The 24,998-nt window shown below is 40.6% G+C and overlaps 2 protein-coding genes across 4 annotated transcripts; one reads left to right on the top strand and one right to left on the bottom strand.

The window, feature by feature from the left end:
* The first annotated feature begins 908 nt into the window (after nucleotides 1–908).
* On the top strand, nucleotides 909–9,265 carry mfsd6 (major facilitator superfamily domain containing 6). Of its 3 annotated transcripts, none has more exons than XM_022227584.2 (4): nucleotides 909–1,202; nucleotides 4,415–6,093; nucleotides 6,400–6,561; nucleotides 7,173–9,265. In XM_022227584.2, the coding sequence occupies exons 2-4, from the start codon at nucleotides 4,512–4,514 to the stop codon at nucleotides 7,487–7,489; spliced, it is 2,061 nt and encodes a 686-aa protein (XP_022083276.2). In that variant the 5' UTR covers nucleotides 909–1,202; nucleotides 4,415–4,511; the 3' UTR covers nucleotides 7,490–9,265. The 3 variants fall into 3 exon arrangements, with proteins under 3 accessions (XP_022083276.2, XP_022083262.2, XP_022083271.2); XM_022227570.2 differs by lacking the exon at nucleotides 909–1,202 and adding an exon at nucleotides 1,222–2,145; XM_022227579.2 differs by lacking the exon at nucleotides 909–1,202 and adding an exon at nucleotides 2,155–2,262.
* Nucleotides 8,539–24,043, bottom strand: LOC110975241 (uncharacterized). The gene is made up of 18 exons (XM_022227557.2): nucleotides 23,167–24,043; nucleotides 19,049–19,079; nucleotides 16,113–16,229; nucleotides 15,663–15,792; nucleotides 15,188–15,253; nucleotides 15,003–15,068; nucleotides 14,634–14,775; nucleotides 14,202–14,265; nucleotides 13,720–13,796; nucleotides 12,527–12,600; nucleotides 12,305–12,415; nucleotides 12,119–12,165; nucleotides 11,556–11,825; nucleotides 11,227–11,307; nucleotides 10,964–11,075; nucleotides 10,625–10,816; nucleotides 10,190–10,246; nucleotides 8,539–9,995 (listed from the first exon to the last, which is right to left on the bottom strand). The coding sequence occupies exons 1-18, from the start codon at nucleotides 23,444–23,446 to the stop codon at nucleotides 9,708–9,710; spliced, it is 2,205 nt and encodes a 734-aa protein (XP_022083249.2). The 5' UTR covers nucleotides 23,447–24,043; the 3' UTR covers nucleotides 8,539–9,707.
* Nucleotides 24,044–24,998: the final 955 nt, after the last annotated feature.

The following is a 24,998-nucleotide window of genomic DNA, read 5'->3' on the forward strand; positions in this document are numbered from 1 at the left end:
AAGCCAAGCCAAGCCTGTAAGCTGCCACTGTCAGGCAACACTGAAACGGAATACCTCCCATTTCCGAAATTGTCCAAACCAGCAAATACTGTCCGAACCCATTTTGTTGACTTTCGGATAGTGTCGTCAATATCCACTAATAATGGGCGTTCATGAATTGCTCCTTTTTCCAGATTCGCTAACATGAATCACAAATCAAAAGTAGTCCCTCAACAGTTTTTAATTTTTGGCACGTTGATCTTCACTTTTGCACAACGTTGATTATAATGTGTTGTAAAAATTAACGGACATGCGACCACTGCATCTAAAAATAGAAGGGGATCGGAATGCTGGGCATTAAGTTAATTTTATTTTTGCAGTAGATGGTTATATGCTGGCATTCTTGATACGAAGGGAGACTGACCTATGTTATAACCAGTCAGCTGTCAGTCTACAATTATTACGCCCTCTACTGATAAAAATACGTATTCTGCACGCAGAGATTTTCTTTGCAAGTAGACCGAGCGATTACAGCACGCTTATCATAAAAAAGATGTTCAATGCCCGCAGATACTTATAAGTAAAGTAAATAGTGAGAAAAACGTCTGAGTATTACAAAACTGGTTCAAAACTTGCCTTTCATAAATCATCGTCTAGCAGCCCATCCTAAACTTAAACTACAAATAATCTAGAGAGTAACAAAGGTTATTCTTGTTCACCGTATTGTAAAGTTTCCCGTTGATTGGGTTGCATGCCCCTGGCAAAAACATTTATTGTGGGGAAGAAAGCATATGCATCATTGGACAAATAGCTTTCGGTTGAATACATTAAACTTTGGAATAATTGTCTATGCATGACACGCATGGCTAATAGGCGTAATACTACGCAGGCAACAGATACGCAGACGCTCCTGTAAAAAGTCATGCGTGAGAATCAGCATAAGGTTGGGTATGGTAGCTGGCGGTGGTAAAGTTCAAGTGGGCCCCATTATAACAACGCACTTCATGATCTCATGCAACAAGTGCACTGCCCTGACAACAGGTGGACGTATTACGTGGTCGAGAGGGAACTTACTGCGTGTCTGGCAATGGGCGCTCGTGGTTTGATTTGGGGGACTTAGTCAAGAAAGGATAGGAGCATTGGTTTGAAGAACACAGTATCATAGCAAAACCGGACAGAAACGGACACAGAGGCTGAAAGAATTCCCGTGCCGAGTTCCACCGGTATGTTTGATTTGGTTATAATCGGCTGGAGGTTACTCAATGCTACACAGACTTAGTAGTTAGCACTGTATAGTACGCATACGGAGTCCACTGTACCTTTGTATTGGGAAAATATCAGGGGAACAGGTTTAAATTTTGTGTTGGAGATGTCGATACGAAAATGCTGTGTTATTGATTATTGCCAAGGTTTATGAATAGTTATATCGACTGCGTTGCCACAAAAATTCACGCGAACAACATTTAAAAAATCCTTGATCTAGTCAAACAAGTGTATTTTGAAGGCATTATTAAAAAATGAAAAAATGAAGCATCTGGGCTATTGTCTAACTTTTATTGGAACCTTGGGTTTGCTTGAACGTTGTTTTGTTTATTTAGTTGTTGAACTTCATATTGTTGTAATCATTAAATTGGAATAAACTTTTATGTTTATTTGCCTACCAGCACCGAACTGTATCCTCTACTTACTAAAGATTATGGAAATCTTATCTTTGTTCTTATACAAAATATACTGGTTTGTGAAAATGCACTCAGTTTTTTCATGATATGAAAAGCTATAAAATACGCTTATGGTCGTTCATCCATCCTGCTCGCTTGTTATGCGCCACCACGATATTTCTCGATCCACTGTTGAGTCGACGGGTCAAAATCTATGTGAAACACGTTCGTTGCAGACAGAAAGATCGAACGATTGTGATTCAAGGTATACACCCACATTTAGCATTTAAAAGGTGTGCTCAGGCATTTTGAATAAAAATACACCTTTTGACGAGGCATAGTCGGTCACGCAAGGGTGGAGATGGGCATTTGCATGAGTTGTGCTACACAAGTCGGTGTGTATAATGGCTAGCATCACTACTAACAAGACGGAATTCGTTAGGGAATGGAACTGGAAAATGTGGCATTCAGATGTAAAGAAGTGGCCATGATAGAAACTGAAGTGAAGGTAAGTTGGCTAAGGTGGATATAAAAAGGTGGAAAGGTTATGCAATGTGCAGTAGGTATACTATACGAATAACGGGCTGATTGAAAATACTGACGTGCCGTCTGATCGCTGATACAGGTAGGATAATCATGGGATAAGTTGCGAGATTGTTTAAATGTATTACAGTTCATGGTTTTCGGGCCATTGTGTGGAAAGCAGTTTTCATTTCTAGGCAGCTGACGCGGCGATGATATAAACCAAATGAGTTGAAATTTTCAAGGAGTTTCTTTCCCTTTCTATAGCGCCATCTTTGCAGTGAAAGCGACCATACATGCAGATTTTATTATTCTTTGTAACCTAATGCAACTGCAGCCCTTGGTCTACAAGGCAGGGCAAACTTCGATCCTGGTACACAGTATGTACTCTATTTCCTGGTTACGTCTGTCTTGAAGCTAACATGCAACTGTAATTTATTGAACTACGTTAATTTCTAATGTTTTATTACCTGTTTTGTTTGCGTGTCTTGTGGCTTCAATGCCTTCAAGCGGCATAGCCAGGATACTGAGCACGGTCTTCTAAAAAAGTTAGGGTACAAACAAAACAGGAACAATAGGGGGGGGGCAAATACACACTTACGTGTGTGTGTGGAGCGGTTGACTGGATGTTGGACATAATGTACATAATCGTGATCATAATATGCAAATGGGGGGGGGAGTGCAACCGGGTGTGTGTGTGTGCACCCCCCCCCGTTAGCCACGCCGCTGATACCTTTGCCATGCCCGTACGTACGTACTAAGGTTTGCAGGACAGAAGAGAAGAATGGCACACCCATGTATAAGAAGCAGTTTAAAATTGAATTTTCACGTAAATAGGACAACGCAACAAATTTTTGCAACAGCAACCAGAGTTTTCTAAGTAGGATCTCAGGAAAAATCACACATTATGGAGTGCCTGACGTTTTGATCGTCAGTTTTCTGCTAGGATCGAAACGTCAGGCCCTCCATATTTTGGGATTTGTATTTCAGGTCATTGTAGTCAGCAAGCAGTTTACAGTAGTTTAGACTTACATTTGTTCTAGGATCCCATGAAACAACTTGATAAGATGCTTGTAAAATCAATAAAGGCAAGGCAAAGTCCGCGAGCACAATTGATACCATCACAATCAGCTTCAAAAAAAGTGAAAAATTATGAATATAATGAATCCTAAAGACCGAATGGCAGGCCACCTGGATGAAAATGTTAACAGTGTCTGTGTTACATGAAAGAGAAAAGGAGAAATGAAAGAAAAAATAGGCTGCCAGATTAATGTCTTTTAAACCAGCGTCAATTCCCTTGTCCTTAAAACCCTCTTTATCAACCCTACAACGACCTAGTCCCTACTTAAATTGGAGAGTTGAAGACTGTTCTCAGGGGTGAATATTACTGTACATGTCCTGTACATAAGGATTTGCATGATTTGTAAGCTGTTGAAAATGTATTTTGACCAATATCTTTTTGGCTAGAATCCTTAGGGAAAAAAGAGAAAGTGAGTTATCCTGTTGGGAAAATTCACAAGGTTACAAAGGTTTTACACTTTATCCCTCATAAGTGACATGGAACGTTCTGTCATACCTAACAGTCCTCAATCCTTCACCTGTTGGAGGATTGAGGACTGTTACGGTTAAGGGTGTTTTTTTTTTCAAAGAAGGGCAAAAGACCAGCTACTGAAGTGATGATTATGTGAAAATAAAAGGCAAATTGAAATTATGCAAAATATAAGAAAGAGTTTACTCAATGCATAGCCGTATGTCAGTAAAATGGAAAAAGTCTTCCCTGTGGCTTATATTCCGCATCAAACCAAGGGTTCCATTATTTTTTAAAATTTATTTTATTTTACTATGAATCTAATGTGTCTGTTTTGTGTCTGTACGAAGCATTTCACACATGTTCATGATATTTATATTCCCTGTAAGAGTAAAACTCGACCGTAGAAACGGGTAATGAACATCGCCTTCAACTTGGAGATCAGGAGTAAACCTGGGATTTACTCAAGGAAGACGCATTGTTTTAGTGGTTATTACACTGTGATTCAGCAAAAATTAACATCGTGTAGCTGAGACGTTGAAGAACAGATATCGAGGCCTGTACTGAGGTGCTTTTAGAAAAAATCACAGAGCTAAATCGGACAAACTAAGCCACAATGCGTTCATATCAAGGCGGCTGATACGCACTGTATCCAAGTTATTCATATGTAAATTAATCTAATTCAGCCAACAAATTCCAAGTTAACATTATCGTTTTTATTTTCCAGATTCTACTTTGGATTGGATTTTTTGATCTGAAGTTCACAATCGAAGGTTGTGCAAGTTTATCGATTTCTGGTAGGCTATAGATCAAAAGACCTCAATATGTATTATCCCGACGACGACACGCTCGTCATTGAACGAAAGGACGTGATTAGGACAACGACAAATGAGGATGACAGCGACACCTCGTCGCAGACATCGTCAAGCCGGCGCTACAAGGGGTATTGTTCAGGCAGACTCAATCCAGACCTTCTACTCTGTAAGATATTCTACTTCACTTTCTATGGTTCATACGGTAGTCTATACCCACTCATTGCTGTCTACTTCAAGCAACTGGGCCTGAGTCCATCGCAGAGTGGTGTCTTGGTCGGTATAAGACCTTTTGTGGAGTTCTGCGCTGCGCCGATGTGGGGCGCTGTTGCTGATACATGGCGTAAGGCCAAAGCTATTTTGTTGTTCTCATTGCTCTCTTGGCTCGTTTTCACTGAGGCCGTAGCTTTCGTTCAACCCGCTCCAAGTACGTGTGTAGTTATTAACTCAACCGTGCACAGGAATGCAACCCTCGTCGTGATAGGAGATTCAAAAAGCACTGGAAAAGAAGGGAGCATTTCAAATGTGGAAATAACCAAAATTAACGTCGATCACGGTGGGAAGGCAGCAGTACCAGGCGATGGAAATGAAGAACAGGTTAGACGAGATGCCAATGACACTGCCTCCAAGATCATTGTCGTACCAAAACCCAACACAGAGGTCACCATTTCGAACACAACAACAGTAAATAAGGCATCCAAAGAACAGAGAAGTGTAACAGTTATAAAGTACACGGCTGAGGATAGGAGGCTAACATTTATTTGTCTCTTGCTTCTGATGATTCTTGGCGAGTTCTTCAGCTCACCCACAATTACTTTGGCAGATTCTGCAACGCTGGGTTATCTGGGCCATCAGCGCATGGAAATGTACGGCCGTCAGCGAATGTTCGGCTCGCTGGCCTGGGGAATTTTCATGTTTGTTGAGGGATTCATCTTGGACCGAACGAAGACGACCAAAGTAGAATGTGATGGACAAGTTACAATGGAAGAAGTGAATTATTTGATTTGCTTTGGCACCTATGCGGTCATGATAACATGCGCCTTCTTTGTGGCCACTCAATTTCAATACAAGTATAGGTCATTGCACGAAGTCATAACGGTCGGGCAATCCAAATACACAACAGACAAGCTTCAACATGTGCATGGTAAAGGCGCCTCAGAAGTCATCGAGCTAGAAAACGTCAAGAAGACAGTCGGAAAGTTTCAGAGAAGCTCGGATGAGATGAGCTCTGGAGGAGATCATAACCAGGATGAAGATGAACCCAGATACTGGGAGGTTCTTAGCTTGTATGCCAGCGTCCGATATGGTACCGTACTATACGTAGTGTGGTTTGCAGGATTCGGATTTGGGTTTCTCTTCACCTTTCTCTACTGGCATCTCAAGGACCTTGGGGGGCCACCAACACTCTTTGGGGTAGCATCTATCATCAATCACCTCTCGGAAGTGACCGGATATTTCTTCAGTGGTTGGTTTATACGGAAGCTGGGACACATCCCCGTACTTTGCCTGGGTTTATCTTGCTTTGCTGTAAGGTTCATCACGGTCTCCTATCTCGTCAACCCTTGGGGGGTTCTGGCTGTCGAGACGCTTCAAGGTAATTTTTATCATACTTCACTGCATATTCTCTTCTGACAGTTGTGTTTAAGATCTTGTGATTCTGCCACGTATACATGTACAATCGATTTCAGAAACTTTCCGAATATTACATTCCGGGAAAAGTAGTTGTTATTCCACGGGCAGAGCACTGATGTTATAATGAGTGATTGCAACTTTTTATCAGCAATAATAGGTAATAGAGAGTATTTAATTTGCAAACTCGAGTCTTTCGTAATTCTTGTTTACGTACCTCTCTGCCAGTTCTTTGTCTGAGATGGTATCATTTATTCCTCCCACTTATTAGGAGTCACTCATGCCTTGGTATGGGCAGCAAGTACGTCCTTCATCGGGTCTGCAACTTCCCAGAAAAACCGGTCTTCTGCCCAGGGAATTCTGCAAGGTGTCTACCATGGATTGGGCCGGGGCTGTGGCGCTATATTCGGCGGCGTGATCATCAGTGCGTACGGTACGTGCTACTAGCCACTGAATATCAAACACATTTTGTTTGTAGTTGCACGGTCACTTGACAGTTGATCATGCAGGTGTTATGCAGGTGTAACATTCCTCTTTGACCAATAGGATGCTGTGATTTGTCAATGCGCGCGCGCGCGCTCTAGTTTAAGAATGCGCAGGTGAGTATGGTGCCATGACTGCAATTAATGGTATTTCCCGTGGAACATTCTTGAAGTCAGAATCCTTGTACGCGGCAGCAGGGTACATCTTAACGCAAATGAAGAGCTGGAATGACCTTAACATTGACTCCCAACTTTCTCCATCTGGGAGCTGGGAAAAACTTTAACCTATGCGGCGGCGGCCACAATTTGGTGGTAGTAATTGTCCCTGAAGCAGCGCTCCATATTTATATAGGGCCCTAGCCATTCTCTGCAGAAAATGAAGTTTTCTCTATTCTATAATCTGTGATTACAGTCTAAAGCATATTTGTATGTGCTGTCGAAATAAAGCATGGTCGGGGTACTGATTAAAGCATGGTAAGAATTGCTTAGACGAACACAATGCCCAGTGATGGGTGGTGTTTCTAGGCCAGTGCTACAGTTACTCGTCTTTCCCTCTTTGCAGGTTCAACAGTAACCTTCAGGTCAATCGGAGTGACGTATGTCGTCGTCATCTTGATTTTCGCTTTCATCCAGTACATGGAGAGCGACACAGACGACAAAAAGGAAAACGAAGACCTCAACTACGTCAACGATGAGGAGGATGACCCGGAAGATATCGAAGATACTCCGCTACTGTCTCAAGACGAGGGAACCAAAGCAGAAAAGAGTGACGTCACCACTGCGATTGATGATGATCAAAACGTCAATGATGACGACGGAGGTGAGGTCAGAGGCGATGACATTATCGAAAATGACCAGACACCCAGTCCAAAGGAATGAACTTAACGTCGGTTAATGTCGGTGTCATATGGGTAATTCCAGAAATTAGGAGTCCAAAGTGTAACATTTTTGTGTCCCTGTTACATCTGATCTTTGTTATTTGACATGAAAATATCACCGGAATTGATTTCAAACTATTACTATTTGTTTGGCAGGTGAGTTGCCCTAATTCAACACTCTTCGAAATTAGAAAATTGTGTTCTGACCTTACAAGATCAAATGTCAGACGTGACAGGGACACAAAGAAAAATAGACCTCTAATTTCTGGAATTACCCACATAAAATTTGGATTCAAACAGAAGCTTCGATCCATTTGGTCTGTGCTCCGGGACTTGCGCAATAGAGTTGTGTTTTTGACCAGTGTGCATCTTTATAGCTGTCAGACCTACTTGTAGGTTCACTATCATTTGTTCCATTTTGAGAAAAAACGTTCGAGAAATTTTGCCTTAATACGAGTACATAGATATCCTTGGTTGTTTAAGGGTGGTAAATATTATTATTAGAAGTTTGAAGTAAGGTGGTTCAAATATTTCAGAATTCAAAATATGCAAATCTTTACTTTTCTAATCCAAACTTAAATAAAACCAGTAAGTCTGACTGAATTTAACCCGGAAAGAGCCGGGTTATTTTGGTCCATCTCACTACCGGGGAGGCCGAAGAACTTGGCTGTGCTTCGCTCGATTTTTTGAAACTTGCCAAGCATGTACAGACACTCCTGATTACAAATGTGAATTTTTAACTCGATCAGTCTCTTAGTTTTGTTGTTGCGGTCATTTGAGCACCGCAGTGGAAAAAGTACGCATTTTTGACTAATCCGTCTCTGAAAAATGCGCGCTGCGCAAGAACGCCATGTTCAATTTGCGCAAACTTTATGTCAAAATGACCGAAAAAAGTAACTCTAAAAACTCCTACAGATTCAACGCCAGAAAAATGCATTGCGGTGATATCGGAAAAATGTCAGTGTAACCTTTAACTGCGCGAATTTATGTTATTTTGACATAGCTGCAGAGGGAATAGGCCTATATAGAATTTTGAACCAAACCGGCCAGTACTTTCTATGCACAAGTGCGAGTTTTATGTCAAATTAAACATTTCATTTTACTCTTTATTTCGTTTTACAATATTATTTCTACTATTTATTTTGTAGAAAACTCGTACGAAATGCAGGTACTGGGTATAACTTTAAACAATCTAACTTATCCAACAAAAAATGATTGCTTTCAAAAGGAAAAGCGGGGTTCACTGTCTGCAGTTCAACTTAGGTCACTTATCGTAAAATTAATCCCAAGGCATTAATTCTTTCATATGACAATTTAAATATTCTTAAAGTATTGAAGCATATCGTTAACCGTTGCCCATTAAATTATAGACGTAGTATGACACCATCTTAAAGAGCTTTCATTATACAAAAAGACGCCTTTTGGTATGAAAATTTAAACACACCTCACTGACGTTTTGACAAATAGCGCTTGGCAAAATAATTCTTAACAAGTTACCAATAAAGTTAATTCGACAGCTCTGACGTTCCACTTTATAAAATACTAATCCGTGATATCTAAAGATATACGATGCATTAATATAATTAAAAGTTATTGTAAAGATATATTGGTTTGTCATTATTCCCAACCTCCCAGGCGGAGTGAAAAGGTATACTGAAATTATGGAGCTAATGATAGCGTGCGTTAGGATAATGCCTTAAACTAAATTGTTGCATGACATACATGTAATATGAATGTCTGTCAGTAAGTGTTTAAGCGCATAAATCGTTGAAAAGAATACCTCGATTCTCTTATACCGCGCTTTTGTTTGGATCTTATATCTGAAACTGAAGTTAGGCCTACAATATAAAATTACAGTGACCATTCTGATATGCAAAATATTACACCTTACTATCTTACAATTAGGGGGTTACGGGTACTTCAATCAGTTGATCTGCTTAAACCAATTTTAACTCCACTTGCATCCATTCATGGTAAGTTCAAACTCCAAATCCGATAACCTGTGTGGCTTCATCGTCATCCAAACCACCGTCACCCAAACCTAGTTTGGTGAGAGTGTGATGTTTTGCCACTTTCTAAAGGTGAGTCACGTTCAGTATAATGCATTGTCAACTTTTATCTGGGGCCAAATTGTCGATCATCGAAGTTATCTTGGACACAACTTGACGCAGCAAGATTGCATCAGCGTTACAGATAGGCTACTATACTTCCAAGACTATCTACAGTACGGTACACATCTTCATGGTCTGTTTCCCTGTCTCCTTGGCCTGGTTTTTGTGAGACTTGCGGCTTCGACGAGAGAACCGAGAACCTCGAGCGGTCGACTGTCTAGGCTTGAACGGAACGTTCTTGACCTTTAACCTCAGTGGTGCTGCCGAACCGGAGTCTGTCTGATCAAGGTTGGGATCCCGTAGGTGCGCTAGTGCCTCATGAGGTTGCAAAAACCAGACCATGTTGGGGTCACCAACCCCATTGATAAATTCATCATCCTGATTCAAATCAGGAACCTACGTGAAAAGCAGTACTGATAAATAAATAGCTTGACTGCATGCACAAATCTGACAAAAAAGCACTCTTACGCGCTGTGTACATCGCATATTTTCTCGCAACAAAACATAATGACCTTATTTAGGGAGAAATAACTGGGCCATCTGACAAGAACAGATTTGCATTTTTTAAAATTCTTGTAACATTTTCTTACCTCATTACACTTTGCTTCAGCCTCGCTGTAAAATACACTGGCAATCTGTAGCATTTCCTGGAAGAAGAAAAAAACGAGTCACTGAAAGAAGGGAGGAAATAAACTAGAAAATGAACCGTCAAAATCTGCTATGACGAGTAGAGGGCGCTATGCGTGTATACTTTTCACTGTCGATCTCGCAGTGGGGAAGCACAAACTTTAAATGCCAACACTGCAAAACTTGACTGCGCAAAAAACTGAACTGTGAAATTAAATCTACCTCGTGAGTTGCACGTAAGCTTTGTTTTAAAAGAATGAGTTTTCTTCTTATTGTTCCGAATATGCATACATTCAAAACAAAATCAACAATATCAAGATTTCCGTCATCGGTTTGACACACAAAAAAAACATGATCAGCAAAAACAGTCGAACAGAAGATGAAAATGGAAGTCTTACTTGAAATTTTGTCGTTTGGACATATTTCTTCCTGGACACGAAGGGGCTGGGTGGAGCTTTAAACTTCCCCTTGACGAAGGTGGTGGTAAGCAGACTGTCTCCAAGCGATGCTGTGGACCCTTGGGGTGAATCCTCTGACTCGCTCTTTGGATTCCGATAGATCCAGTTGCCAGTGTACATGTCAAAATCGTACTATTAGAGAGAAAGAAAAAATATGAGATCAAAAACAACCGTCTGAAAAGAAACTTAATCTTTTCAAGATCTGTGATCTGGGATTGAATCAAACTGATCAGCGACCAGCGCCCTTGGTGGTTGGATGGGAGGCGGGAAAGTTGTTACCTGTGGTAGCAGTTTCCAGCCGTTGGTGGCGACGTCATCCACAGCTTGCAAAACAAAGTTAGTAACATCCGGTGAGAAGAAGAAAGGCAGATTCAGCCGCGTGAAGCCAGGCCTATCAAGCAACAACAACAAACTAAACTGAATCCAATCAACAATCAAATAAAATGATTAAATCATCTAAAATTGGAAACAGGGATAAAATGATGGGGTGGGATAGCAATTGTGATATTGAAATGCTAAAGTTGGTGGCGACTATAACTTACTTCATTATCTCCAAAGCTTTGTGCTTAGGGGCCATCTTCCCATTTTTCTTTTTCTTTCCTTTATTGGCCAGCTCTTCATTTCTAAAAAGTAAAAACAAACCTAATTACATGCGGGGTACATGTAAATTATTTTATGGAATTAGAATGTCAAAAATGAAACGTAGAAAAATAACTAAAAAGGGAACAGGTGACAATCTTTAGAAAAAGACTTTGAAATTCGGATAGGATAAAGTGTTGGTGGAGACATTGAGAGGCGGTCTACACCCGCAGTCCTCAGTGAAGTCTGAAGTATGCTGTTTTCCAACACCTGACATGTTCTCCAATCATACCTTGTGGTATCGACAAGAAAATCAGCAAACTGCTCCGCCATGGGTTCATCGATTCCAAGCAGATCTTGCGCATATGGTCCTGCGCAGGCGCAGCCTCCTCGTGCCTGGATGCCGTACAGATCATTGAGCAAGGCGGCCACGTAGTTATGATGTAAAACTTTACCACTGGGAGCATGGACGATGAGAAAGGAGAAGATAGGTAGACGCTCAGCTCGTTTGCTGCCCAGGAAGATCAGGTTAGAATTCCGTCGCCACGTCTTGAAGGCAAGTCTAGATGTGAAAAACAAAGAATTGCTTTGGTGAGAAAACGTAGGCTTAATGGGTGCAGAAGTAGGCCTATGCCAGTTACAACATTGTTCTATTGGCGTTAAACCGTAGAAACTATGTAGTGATGAAGTTCCCTTTTCAGAAATAAAAGCATTGGTTCCATATCTTCCTGAACTCAGACGCACTATGAATTTAGATATGCAAACCTGACAGAAACACTCAACAATAATTCCTTGAATGGAAGTTTCGATCAAAGTTCAATTGAATCATAGTCCTCCATGGGACACCATACTTACAGAGAGAGGTCGTGTTCACGTTCTTCAATGAGAGCAGGGGTAATTGCCTGTATTAATAGGGAAGATACAAGTAAAAGAGTCAGTGAGATAAAATGAAATCTCCTTTGGTTTGACTTTAAGTGTGTGGCTCTGAGCACTTTCAAAGTTCTCGACAGTAAGTAAATCTGTACAGAAAAATATGTTTACCTCTTTAAGTCTGAAGACTAGACCAGCGCGGATAGATTCTACAATAGCTGGCGTTCCACCTTCTTCCCGCTCTTCAATATTAGAAAGGTAGCGATGAGTGTCTCTTGTTACCTGGATCCCAACACCAAAGATGGAGAGTTATTGAGGATACTGGTTGAAAATGTGGAAAACAAGAAAAATTTAAGGATAAACCGATGTGAATGACAGATAGATGTATCTTACATAAAGCACAGTGCCACCTCCGACTGACCCAGGAACTGCATTCATGAAAAGTTTCTTCTTTGCTATCAGAAGCCCTGAAAACAACAGCAAAATGAATAAATACTAAAATTAAGGATGCAATGATATCCCAACTTTCCCCAAGCACAATCGAATGAGGCTAGGAGAATGAGTCCTCAGTAATTCGGAAGTTATTTCCAAACACGCTCGTCGTTCTGCCCCCAGTTTTTCACACGTATACCGCAATTGTTTTATGGCATATTTTCACTATCACCATTCTGTTCCCTTGAACACGACGTATTAGATATCTGAAAGACAAAAAAATCTTTATTACCGAATCGACAATTATACAGCCATTTTGAGGTCTTCCGGCAAAATGTAATCAACTTGCTGTTCATAAAAAATCTTACAGCTGGATCCCACGGCTTGAAAGAATTCTTCCCAAAGAGTGCAAGACTTCCATTTATTTCAAGAACCCAATACCACAATGCCGCACTTCTCAATAAAATGTCCATTATCGCGTGAATAAACCCCATGATATACGGTATCTACTTGGCAATCAAAGTTTTAAAACGGCATCCAAAGGCATTCCGATACAACCGCCAAAGTTCAGGAGAACTTTGAGAATTTGATTGATCGTTTTGCAACTTGATGTCTTCTGATAGGGTAACAAACTCATGATAACCCAGGGTTTATTATTAATTGATAACTATCTCAAATTTCACGATTGTCATCTGTCGACCTTTCTGAACAATTGATTCCACAGACGATCTCTTTGGGTCTGGTTTCTGACGCCCAGTTTCGGCGTCCAGTCCACAGCATGACTATATTCATCAATGTCCCTTGTGTCAAGTAGTGTGATGACAGAACTGCATGACATCATATGATTTACAATCATGACCAAACACTCGTCAGTGCAGGGAGTTGGCCTGACCAACCCTAGTTAGTCTTTTTTTCAAGTTGGCAAGTCTCCATGCGTCTACATCAGTTTGCAGCCAATTAGCTCTCATCGTGCAGACAGATTGGCCGTAATAATACACCGTTAACTCGGTGTTTTCTCTAGTGATCCGTAACCATTTGACACTTTCAAAGCTATATTTGGCGTGTACCTAGAGACTACAGACAATAATGAAGTGTACTGCCAAGACCTCTAGCTTGTTTAGATAACGAAAGCTTTGATAAAAGGCCACATTTACCTGGTGTTCCCACTCCGCCGACGAACTTATGAGGAGACAGATAGACAGCGTCTTTGCTGAAGTCTAGAGACTCCATTCTTGGACACAAACAATCAGAAAGAAATTAAAATGCTTAAACCTAATGAATTTTTTCACACTGTATTTGATTTTGACAGTATTGTCAGTGAGAGAATAAAGAAATAGAAATATATGATATAGCAATGATTCTTCAATGGATTTCATGAAAGTGAAGTATTCCGTAGAGGATAGAGGTTTTTGTTTTCAGAATTTTCAATTATTTTTTAGAAACCTTAGCAATTTTACGGAATAATTATCTGATGCACAGATCCCATTAAAATAGCTTTAATTTAAAATGGACGCCTTTGCATTCCTTGTGACAAACTCTATCTTAACAGAATTTAATTGAGCTAATCATTTCAAAGGCAATCTTTAATTACGGCTTTCAGGATTTCTCAGAATTTTGTTCATTGAAGGAAACATACTCTTCGTTCTCGTCATCATCTTCAACTTCAATGACAGGATTCATATCGATATTAAGGTACGGTCCTGCAGATTAAGAAAAGTGGAAATTTCTTCAATATTCAGGGAGAGTCTGCGGATGATAAAAATCAAAGTATAAAAGACTCTGAAAGCGTGTGACCAAAAAAAGCCACGAAAGTGCATACAATTTACCTCAACTATTTGCATGTTGGCGGAGGGAGCACAAATTATGAAGTACTTGCTCTGAGAAAAAGATTAAGTGGTCCCTCACCTCTGACGGCGATCAGGCCCAAACAGTCTAGGGATCATATCATAACGATGTCCTAATGGGTAAAATGATTGTTTCACCAGATGTGTTGATCTGTGTTTATCGGAACTTGACTTGTCCCGCATGTTTACAAACACCAAGTCTTGGGCAGCAAATTCCTTCTCACCTGCTGTTGCATAGTCCCAGAAGGATAGCGCTCCATACTGATGAAGTAAGCTTGCCACAGCTAACGTGTCTGTTACAATTCCAGTGACATTTGATGCAGCGGAGAAGCAGCCAATCAGAAATCTCGACTTGTGCTGATAGTACTGTTGAATAACGAATCAGCCAATCACAATCATGTCTTAAGCATAACAGTTGAAGGAGCACTCACTGACGTCTAGCGATGACCAACAGATTTCTTACAACAGCCACAGTGACCGCTTCAGTTAATTTGACATAGAAATGGCAACGTAATCCACGATCCACAAACCGAAATAAGATATTTTTATTATTCGAAAATAGAGAATTTATTTTAGAGATTTGACATTTTTACCTTCAGTTTCTGCTCCAAAAGTTTCATGTCTATCTGCCCTCGATCTGCATCCCTGATACGGACGACCTACAGAAATTCAAGTAAACAGATATTCACGCTAATTCAAATGTTGAACACGTTAATGTTTGAGCGTATGTAACTGTTTTTGATAATTTGACTTTTCTGAATTCTTCCAGTAAACATACTTTTGCACCCGTCTCCTTCCATGGTAAGATGTTGGAATGATGCTCATAAGGTCCTACAAACACAACCTAGAAACAGAAAATAAAATATTAGTCTCGTGATCCTTTGCTGTAGATATCGTTTTGAGACAAGTTGATTTAGGAGGTCAAAGAATACATTTTGGAAAGTTAGCAAACTCATCGTACTCCCACACATCGCAAATGACCCATCACTCCCGTAAGATGTCTCTCTAAAGTCTCGAGCACATACAGAAAACAAATCTATTTCTGCTAAAGACGCCAGCTCATGAAGCAGAAAGTTTTGCGGGCAGTAAGTGAAGCATGTGAAGAATGAAAATTGTCTGGACGTTCAACAACCCACTATCAGTCACATTGACAGGAATCACATTTAAGCAACATGCTTTTCCTCAATGAAGATTTCGCGACATGAAATCTATCAACCATGGCCTATTCTGAATCCGTCGTGAGTCCAATTTACCGTTTTCTTGGCCCGATCCCCCTTTAGTTCAAGTGCTGTAACAAGCTTGTGCACAGCGCCGGTAGTTCCACTCCCCGTGAAGATGACGACATCTTCATCCGTCGCATTCACACATCGTTTGATAATTTCCCTGGAGAGTTAAAAACAATTCGTTAGATGTGTTGTTTCGTTGCATGCAATCATAATGCTAGTGATAAAATGCAAAGATAAAAGGTTACTGCAGAGTTGATTTCCATGTTTTCCGGATGTTGTTTGGGTTGACAGAATATTTTGTTGATGCTGTTGATGTTTGTGTTTTGATGAAGTTTTTGCTGTATTCAAGGCCTAATCTTTGCGTCGTTGCTGTGTTGACAAAGTTTTGTTGATGTTGTTGCGTTGAAACGAGTGCTTTTACGTTGCCAAGCATGGATGAGGTCGGTTTGTGGGTTTCCATAATGCTCGTTGTATTACCTGGACTCTTTACGGAACTGGGTAGTCTGTCGCGCCATAAGTCCAGTCGTGGTGTGCGTGTTGGCGTACAAGGGATGTACATGGTTAGTGATGTAGTCTTCAATAAACTTCAGTGGTCTAGAGGAAAAGGTACAGGAAATATCTAATACAGGGTTGTAGAAATTAACACACGCACATTGACTTTTAGTTTTACAAAGACTAGATTCAAACGTAAAGAATAAATTAGGCAATGCTAAGTGCATGTAGGCCTACGGGCAATTTTCCCATGAATCTATTGTTTAAGACCCAGTTACGCCTTAACAAGACTATCGATTCGATTCTAACAACCACACAAACAGAAATCTGACGCCATAGGAAACATTCTTGTATTTCATTTATTCATTCAACCTTTTTTAACAAACGGTCAACAACACCTTCGGTTTATCTAAACTAAAATTCTGAAGGAGTACGGTGGTTAGAGCCTCAACAACTCAAACACTTAGTCGCGAGATCGGGACAAGTCCATTATATAACCTTGTTGACCTACTATTTCTGTTCAAATATTACTTTTATGACTTGGAAACTCATCACTTATTTCAGAAGACTCTGTCGTAGATCAGTCAACTTAAAAACCGCGAAAGCGTGCGAAATTCTCTTGAAATAAGTTATAATGACGCTTGAAAACGAGTGATCCTGTGGATTGTCCAACTGGCAGTTGCTGAGACCAAACAGCAGGGAACCACAGCACAGCTTGCATTTTGGGATGGAGCTTCGTGGTACCAGGTGGACTTGAACGCCAAGACTTTCTAGGTTCAAAGTTCATGTCAACTGACTTCTCCCTAAGGCACGCGGTGGAAGCATGGGTCAGCCGTTCGTGGACCAAATCCCACAGTGGTTCAACCCCACATAGTTCCTATTTGGGTGTAATTCACCGTGTAACCTGTACATGCGTAAACTCTATGGATCGTAAAATTAATATGACATCGTGAGATAGCACACCCGCCCTGCGCAGAGACCAAAGACGGAAATTTATTCAACGCTGTCATTTCTCAAAGTCACACACAAGGGTGATGAAAAACCAGAAAAAGTTGGGGTTGAAATATCAAAGTGCAACTTAGTTGATCGAAATCCTTGCTTAACTCGCGTGAACGGCTCCAAGAGCGCATTACTAGTTTTAGCTCTGACTCGAGATTCAAAGGCGCTTGTTTGTTGAACATTTGCGATTTGGGTGGGAGGGGAGTTAAAATGGGCTCTGACGCCTCACAGATACAATTGCCGAGCTGAACGAAACTAACATTTTCAACAAGGAAACATCCGAATAATTATCCTGCTCTCTTCAAACAAACAAATAAACAAACAGAGATCGAGGTAGGAAAAGATTTCTATAACATTTGGTTACAACAAAATTGCTATGACTGATGAAAGAACACATGACTTATCAACTCCCCCCACAAACGCAATCATTAATGTTTTGTTCAATAGTAGATTATTTCAGTGCAGTTGCGCTCAACGAATTTGAAAAGCAGAATTATTCCTATTTGACATTGTAAGATTAGACCACTGTTGAGCTTTGCGGACTAAATCAACCACTAAATGCAAAAGAATGTTGTCTGTAAAATCAACAAACCACCCAGCTCGTCAGGTTACACGGGCACGCTGTTACCTCCGGAAAGCCTTCGGCGTGCAGTCAAATATTTGCAATTCCACTTGGAATTTTTGGAAGCTGAGTAGGAAATGTTGGCGAATCTTGAGAATACATGTACCATCCATTCAAGCCAATTCTTAAATTTCTAAGGCATTCATGAATCACTCCAAAATATTAATTTCATGCTTCTTTAAAATATGGCCAAAAAGGTTTGTGTTGAAAGAAGTACAATTTTTGGAAGCAGAAAGTGGTACCGTTAATGCTCTAAAATACCAGGCAGTGCTCAACAATGGATGACTGAACACACACCCCCACCCCAGCAGAGCGAGACTGATACCTTGTGAGAAAACTTTCAATACAATATTTAAGAATTCCTAAAGCTTGGTTTCAAGGGGACAGTACCTTTTCAAAACCTTTCAGAGAGTTAGATTATGGGCCTCTTGGAAAGATTTGAGCTTCTTATCTATCAGGTAATAATACCCTGGGGTTAATCCAGAAGGGTAAAAACGCTCCCTATAGTTTCTTTCAATCTTTAAACCAGGACCACAGATTCATCATCAAGTGTCATCAGTTACTCCATGTGTGTTCTTGCAGGTGTGAGTGTTTCCGATGTGGGGGGGGCGTCGTATTGAACTGATTCAAGACATTGTCTTGTGTGCATTCAGCTAATCTTGAACCAACTGCACTGTTGATGATAATAGAGATTTCAATCGGATAATGTGCCAAACTATTTACAATGCATATTGGAACACTAAACAGATGTGACGTAAAATAAAACTGACACTGCATGAACCCACCTTTACAACGTAAAAAATACGTCAATGAATTAATCAAGTTTACTGAGTATCGGCCAAACAATTTATTGGTTGCCATGTACATGTTGGTAGGTCGGGTCAAACATACAAATAAGACTAGTGCACTTCAGTAACTAACTTACATGACCAAAATGCCCACAAAAACAAAACGAATAACAAGCGCATGCGGTAATCGCCAGGACAGACAGAAAAACCATGAAACTCCACAGGAATGTACAATATCCTAAACTTGACCACATTTGTTTGACGTTTCTGGTTTGGGGAGTTCAAATATCCCCAGGATACAGACTGGATTTGTATATCGCTCTTTGACGTTAGAAAAAGGAGAAATGTTGGTTACTTGACAGCCACTGTATACTTTAACAGTATTTCTTAAAGAAGTCGGCACATTCATAATTTTTTCTATCATTTAATGACAAATAAAACTGACTTCTACAGAAGTTTATTTCAGAATCAGAATTTTTCATTGTATGGTGCAATTTGACAAACTTGCTTACCTTCCAGAAGCAGTGTAGTCACAGTAGACAACTACAAGAAAAAAATGAAGAAAAATAAAAACCTCAGCATCAAAGGATGAGACATATAAATCATAACGAAGAATTTTTGTGTTTATCCAAAGAATAAATAGAAGTTAAGGATGTTTGCAATGTGGAAGTAAGACTGTATGTTAGGTGTGGTTTGTTGCGTCAATACATCCTTGGCAATTTGAGTTGGTTTGGTTGGATTATTTTAAAAGTGCCGAGGAAGCTGTGTTCTTCAACTGCATTGTCTCTCCTAAAAACAAAGTCTCATCTTTCAACAAGTACCTAAATATGACCATTATTGAAAGCCTTTACCAACGACCTGCAAAAACAAATCGCTTTCACACCCTCACAAATTACAGCGGGCTTTAGCTGTTTGACAGAACGACCACCCGAGTAAATACATCCAATCTACTTCGTCATGGATCACTGTAAATGAAGCATAAAAATTCCCTCCTGCAATGAACAATTCCAATCTTTCCTGATGCAAATCCAATAAATCCCCCTTTGGTGTCATTTTTCGACAATAATTCGATTTGGGAGTATCAATCATTTCCCCATTCTGAACATTATCCCCAACTGCGTCTTGGCGTTAAAACTGCACCGATGACAGAATTGAGACGTTACAAATTCAAGCGGCAAACCACTTCTGCGAAGAATACAACTTAATTGAGTATCGAGAAGTTTATCTGCTGCTTCTAATTTCGAAAACTTCATTGCCAAGTTCCTTGTAGTCGCGGAAAGTGTTCGGTTTTTAACATTTGAGATCAATAGCTTTGATAAATAGAAATTCTGTAATTGACACCCGACATCAAAATGGTTCGTTTGGGCACGATCTTTTGAAAGGAAGTCCGACTTTGATCTTCTCAAAATGACACACATGCGGAAAACATGTAAGTGTACACGTATACATGTACATAGGACCCGCAGGGGACAGATATGTCTTCCTCAGTAGGCCGATGTTTGATGTGCATACCATTGACGCGGCGGTCGCTCCGCGCATTTTTGTCAGCAAAGTCATCACGGGAACAACATAGCCGCAGGAATCAGGCCAGTGAATCAGGCATGGCATACCAGAGCGGGCTCTAAGGCCAATAGGCCGTGGTAGTCAAACAAGATGAGCGACATATTAAAACAATATGGACTTTCCATTCAATGGTCATCGGATGTTGTGTATCATGGACACAGCGCATGCATGCGCCAAGGAAAACAGTTTTCATATGGTGTCCTGTTACGCTTCGTGGAGTAACAGGCTTGTCCTTGAACGGTTTACAAACAGACCCGCTGGTTATTGCTAGTAGTCGTAAGTTGCATGAACTCCTAAACCTTGACACGGATGCATTTTTTCTCCATGCCCCTCTTTCTTCCATGATTCTAAGAAAGCAAGAGCAGGGGAATAAGTGGGGGCTTTGCGTGTAGGACCGGGGGAGGGAGTGACGAAGGGACGTAACTCTCGTTTAGCGAGAGTTAGGATAAAGATACAAAGATGACGACAAGATGAGAAAAAAATTCGTTTGGGTCATGCGCACGAAGCTGTAAAGAACAAAGTGGCGTGGGTCAGGAATTATTTAGGTTCGCTTCCTCAAAGGAACTGTAAGGAGCACATGAGGATACGATCAACCGTGTTCCACAAAGTGAACAGAACAGAAGCGATATCTTTTCCGGAATGACATCTTCTGAACAAGAGACAACCTAACCGTTTCCATTGATATGCTGCCTTGACGTGCTCCGTGGTACACACCTGCTCACCCACCCAAACTCGCGAGGTTAGCATGATTCATTATGCCCAAGTTTGACTGTATTTTCAGACGTTTAGATCATCCGTGAAAAATTTCTCAGTGTACATAATACTAATCCGTCTGGCTGTAACGTGGACCACAGTAGGGTAAACACACGCAGGAATTCCCAAACAAATAAAACCATCACAGTCGACTTTGTGTAAGAGGGTCATTTTCTGAAATGATTCAGAAATGATGAGAACAGGTGGGTAGTGGTGAGGTGAGTGCGGGTGGCTTATGAGGGAACCCCTCAAACTTGGGCTTGAGTCATTTCTGTTTTTGTTTGATCGAGAAAAGACAGCGAGACAACAAAATGTTTTTTAATCCCTAATCGCAGCTATAAAGATGGCTTCTGGCTCAGCACTCGCACAGTTTTGGGTCATTTTTGGGACTGGGCCTTATCCAGGATACTAAAACATCTCCCCCCCCCCCAATTTCACAATGTTAGGCTTGCTGGTTCAGGCCGGGTTCACTAACACCCCCATCCGTCAAAAATCTATCAAGTGTCATAACTTCCCCCTTTAAAAATTGTCGACCACAATTATAGTTTAAGTGGCTACGATCACGTCTACATTTCTTTGGAGCAAGGACGCATTTTTTTCTGTTTTTACAGTTGACACTGGTTTCCGTGTGACCTGCCGCTTCAAATGGCAGCGGATAGAGGAAACATCATGGTCCATGGGCAAGTTCACGGGGATTTCACAAAGGACCTGGTTTAATTTCCACCGGTTCATATCCTTGTGTTAAGATTAATCCAAGACACACACACACACAAAGGTTTGATTTACGTCATCAAAACTTAGCATTGATTTAAACACTCTTGAAAAGAATTAGTTCTTCATGGAAATTCTAAAATGAAATGTATGAACTTTAACTCAGATTTTCACTGTGGAAGTTTGAAAAAAAAAGAAAAGTATTGCATGGTTTCATTTCCCAAAAATGTGTCAAAGATCAGATGAATCAGTTTAAAAGTACATATGGATCGAGGGTTAACGTGATCGATTTAATGGCGTATCAGAAGATTGCTTTAACCCAAACCCCAAAGGGAGTATGTAAAATCGCATTGAAATTGGAGGATTTGGGACTGTTGGGGTTAACGCAATAAAGGCTAACTAATCGGATGTGATGAGTTAGTGTCCAAGCTCATTCGTTTATTAAGCCACTAGAAGCTATCCTGATCAATCCTTGAATCGATTGTTAGCTGGATCGATTCCTTGGTACATCTGCGGGTCAGTTTGGTGGTCACCAATAGGAAAAGAAAAGACTGGCCTTAAGGCTCCAATTATTAAGAGTTCGTGTCAGGACGTCAGGGAGGACATGAAAACACTACAGTAACAGGAAACAAAATCCGGAGTTCAAGGAAACAATTCAATACTGCAATGTACGTCGAGTTACAATGTTCCCTTCTAAGGCTACTTGTCATGTGTGCGTGTCAATGATGGCACAAAGTTACTAACGGGTCGCTCACGTATCCAAGGACGAGGGTTAGGGAAGTATACTGTGAACAAAACTCACAACCCTGAGCTATGAAAACACACAATCACTATTGTGTTGCTAGTGGGAGTGGTATTTCAGCGGGGTACTTTGGCATTTGTTGAAAAAAGAATTTGAGACGACAGACTGCACGCGTTGAATGGCTTTAGAAAGGCCTTTCCAACAATTTAGTGAACTAGGCCTATTTACAATCGGTATCGTTTTGTTACTTAGCTCACCAGACTCTCTGCAATAGCCTCCACTATGAAAATGCGCATAACAATAACTGTATAATAACACCTTAATTATAATTTTCACCTTTACAATAATAGTGGAATATTAATCTGATCTTAGCCATGTATAATATTAGGAAAGTGAAGGGAAGGGGGTCCAAGTAGATTAATTATCCTTTCAGCATACACTATGACCAGGTGCAGGTATTTTTTTCAGTATTCAACTCTGCATTACAAATTTACAGAATGGAGAAACCCCGACGTACTGATTACCTTAATTAATGTTCATGTTTAATAAATCAAACTATGTTATTTTTCATTTTGTATCGATTGTATTATCTGTACTGAATGAATGTAAATGCGAGCAAGAAGAATTTCCTATTTGTGGACAATAAATCAATTGAATTGAAACTAGGCTGTGGTACTGGTTCGTATGAATGCTTTGAACATGATTATTCATGGAGTACTTTACTGAAGAAAACAACTTGGAATTGACAGCCCACCTAACTTGAAATTTGCGATTGAAGGGTTTAAATGGTTCCTAACTATATAACATTATACATTTACTGTTATAAACCATATCGACACAAAATGATGTGGCAATTCCTACCTTGTTTTTCACCAAAAGGTCCAGGAAAATAGGTGTCGTTTCCGACTACATTATCCTCGACGTAGCGCAGAATACGCTCATTGTCATCTTCATCACTTTCTTCAATCCCACCGTCCTCTGTCACACCGGCAAGATTGGTCTTAGATCGTGGCATGAAGTCATCTGTCGTTTCAATCAGCAGTGAGAACCGGCATTGCTTAGGAGTCAGCGGGCTCGCTGTTGATGGCGTTAGCGGTGGCACCGCTGCAACTTGCTCCTCAACTTGTTCAGTCGATGCCATTAGGCTGGTCGTACTGGGGTTTATATTCTCCGGGAAAACACAACCAGACCAAACTGTCACAGTCGGTGGGGGCTGGCTGTCGGTGATTTCCCTCTTTTGTTGAGAAAAATCTACTTTGTTTTATGATGACTGCGTGACGACTGAAGACGGCAGTTGGTTGGCTGGTTGGTATACAAATGGAACACGGGATCTCTTCACTCGCGGGTTGAGGCAAACCCTGTCATACACCAGTGCAATTGTTAAATGGGCGAAGTACGCCGGCTGACGCGAGCCTTAGTGGTTAGTGCTACTGGTGGTGCACTGACCCTTTCCTGTTGTACCAGTCAAGGGTAAGGATTTCTCCACGCACCACCGCAGAATCTTTCAGTCTAAGCAGTGTAGATTGTTCTGAATCGGATTGCAACCAAATGAACGAAAGAGCTGTCGCGGGTGCCTTTGAATTTTCGTTCTATTCGAGTAGGGAAACAACTGTCAAGAAGGACAGGAAGAGCTGTATATATGTAGGCGATGCACGTTTGCTTGAACACGGAGTTACACAAGCAATAGTGTGCAGTAAACATACATGTACATGTACGTACATGAACATGTATGTACGTGCACATTTACAAAATGTAGTGTACACATGTACTTGTATGCGCAGGTACTTATGCCGCGTTGGTGTCCGGCGTTATCAGTTGATGCACATCACATGCTTCAAGGTGAATTTAGTGTCTTACAACAAGCGGGATATCCATATCTGTTATCTTCTTTATTCACATCAATGAACTAATCGATACCCTGACACAAAGTTGACCCAGCCTTATTGGTGTCGATTCTAACTGTTTCTTCAGGCCTTGACTTTTGTCACTTCCGTGTGATCCGTCAAAAAATGAACAGAAATCCTTGAAATTGAATAGAATAAGATCATGCTATCATCCGAGTATATTAATTTTAAAGACAATTTTCAGCGAAATCGATCCCTTTAATATGAACTAATTACGTTTAAAATGTGTGACAAATGTGAGAAATAAGTGGTTTATTGGTTTTACGATGACTTTAAGTTCTACCGAAATTTTAGCTCTGGAATTGCAACAGCAGTTACAATGAAGGCATCGTTAATTGTGCTAGCTTCGAAACGACATGTTAAAATATCATCTTTCTCCAGATCACAGCATGTTCTCTGTAACTAAAGACACCTTCTGGCACAACCTTTATGTTGAGTGAAATAGAAGATGTATTTTATCTGGGATCAAATCTCAAGATACAGGCAGCTCTGCGGGTGACTTTCGTCTTACCTTACACCCAAATATCTCGAGGTGTTGGTACAGTCGATTTTAGTCCACTAAATTAGGCCATTATTGCATCAGATAAGGAGCGAATTCGCCACCATTCAACCGTGCTGCAATGAAGCATGAACTACTTAATTAATTTCTCTTGATTATTATTCATCCATTCTCAACAAGTCGTATAAGATGTCATTTTTAACAACGGCAAAACACATTTCCAGCGATCCGTATTTTGACCACTATAAATTCATACCAATGTACCCTTTAGGTCAAGCATGGTTTGGGAA

The sequence above is a fragment of the Acanthaster planci genome, linkage group LG08, assembly GCF_054643075.1.
Source record: "Acanthaster planci isolate LZ-2023a linkage group LG08, COTS_SCS, whole genome shotgun sequence".
Taxonomy (NCBI): Eukaryota; Metazoa; Echinodermata; class Asteroidea; order Valvatida; family Acanthasteridae; genus Acanthaster; species Acanthaster planci.

Bases quoted from the DNA above. Each gene is read 5' to 3' on its own strand.
- mfsd6 (XM_022227584.2), top strand. From the start codon at position 4,512: ATGTATTATCCCGACGACGACACGCTCGTCATTGAACGAAAGGACGTG. The intron at 6,094-6,399 runs GTAATTTTTATC...CCCACTTATTAG, and splicing joins GGCTGTCGAGACGCTTCAAG to GAGTCACTCATGCCTTGGTA. The intron at 6,562-7,172 runs GTACGTGCTACT...CCCTCTTTGCAG, and splicing joins CGTGATCATCAGTGCGTACG to GTTCAACAGTAACCTTCAGG.
- LOC110975241 (XM_022227557.2), bottom strand. From the start codon at position 23,446: ATGGCATCGACTGAACAAGTTGAGGAGCAAGTTGCAGCGGTGCCACCG. The intron at 12,416-12,526 runs GTAAGATACATC...GTTGGGATCCAG, and splicing joins GAGGTGGCACTGTGCTTTAT to GTAACAAGAGACACTCATCG. The intron at 10,247-10,624 runs GTAAGACTTCCA...TTCTTCTTCCAG, and splicing joins TCCAAACGACAAAATTTCAA to GAAATGCTACAGATTGCCAG.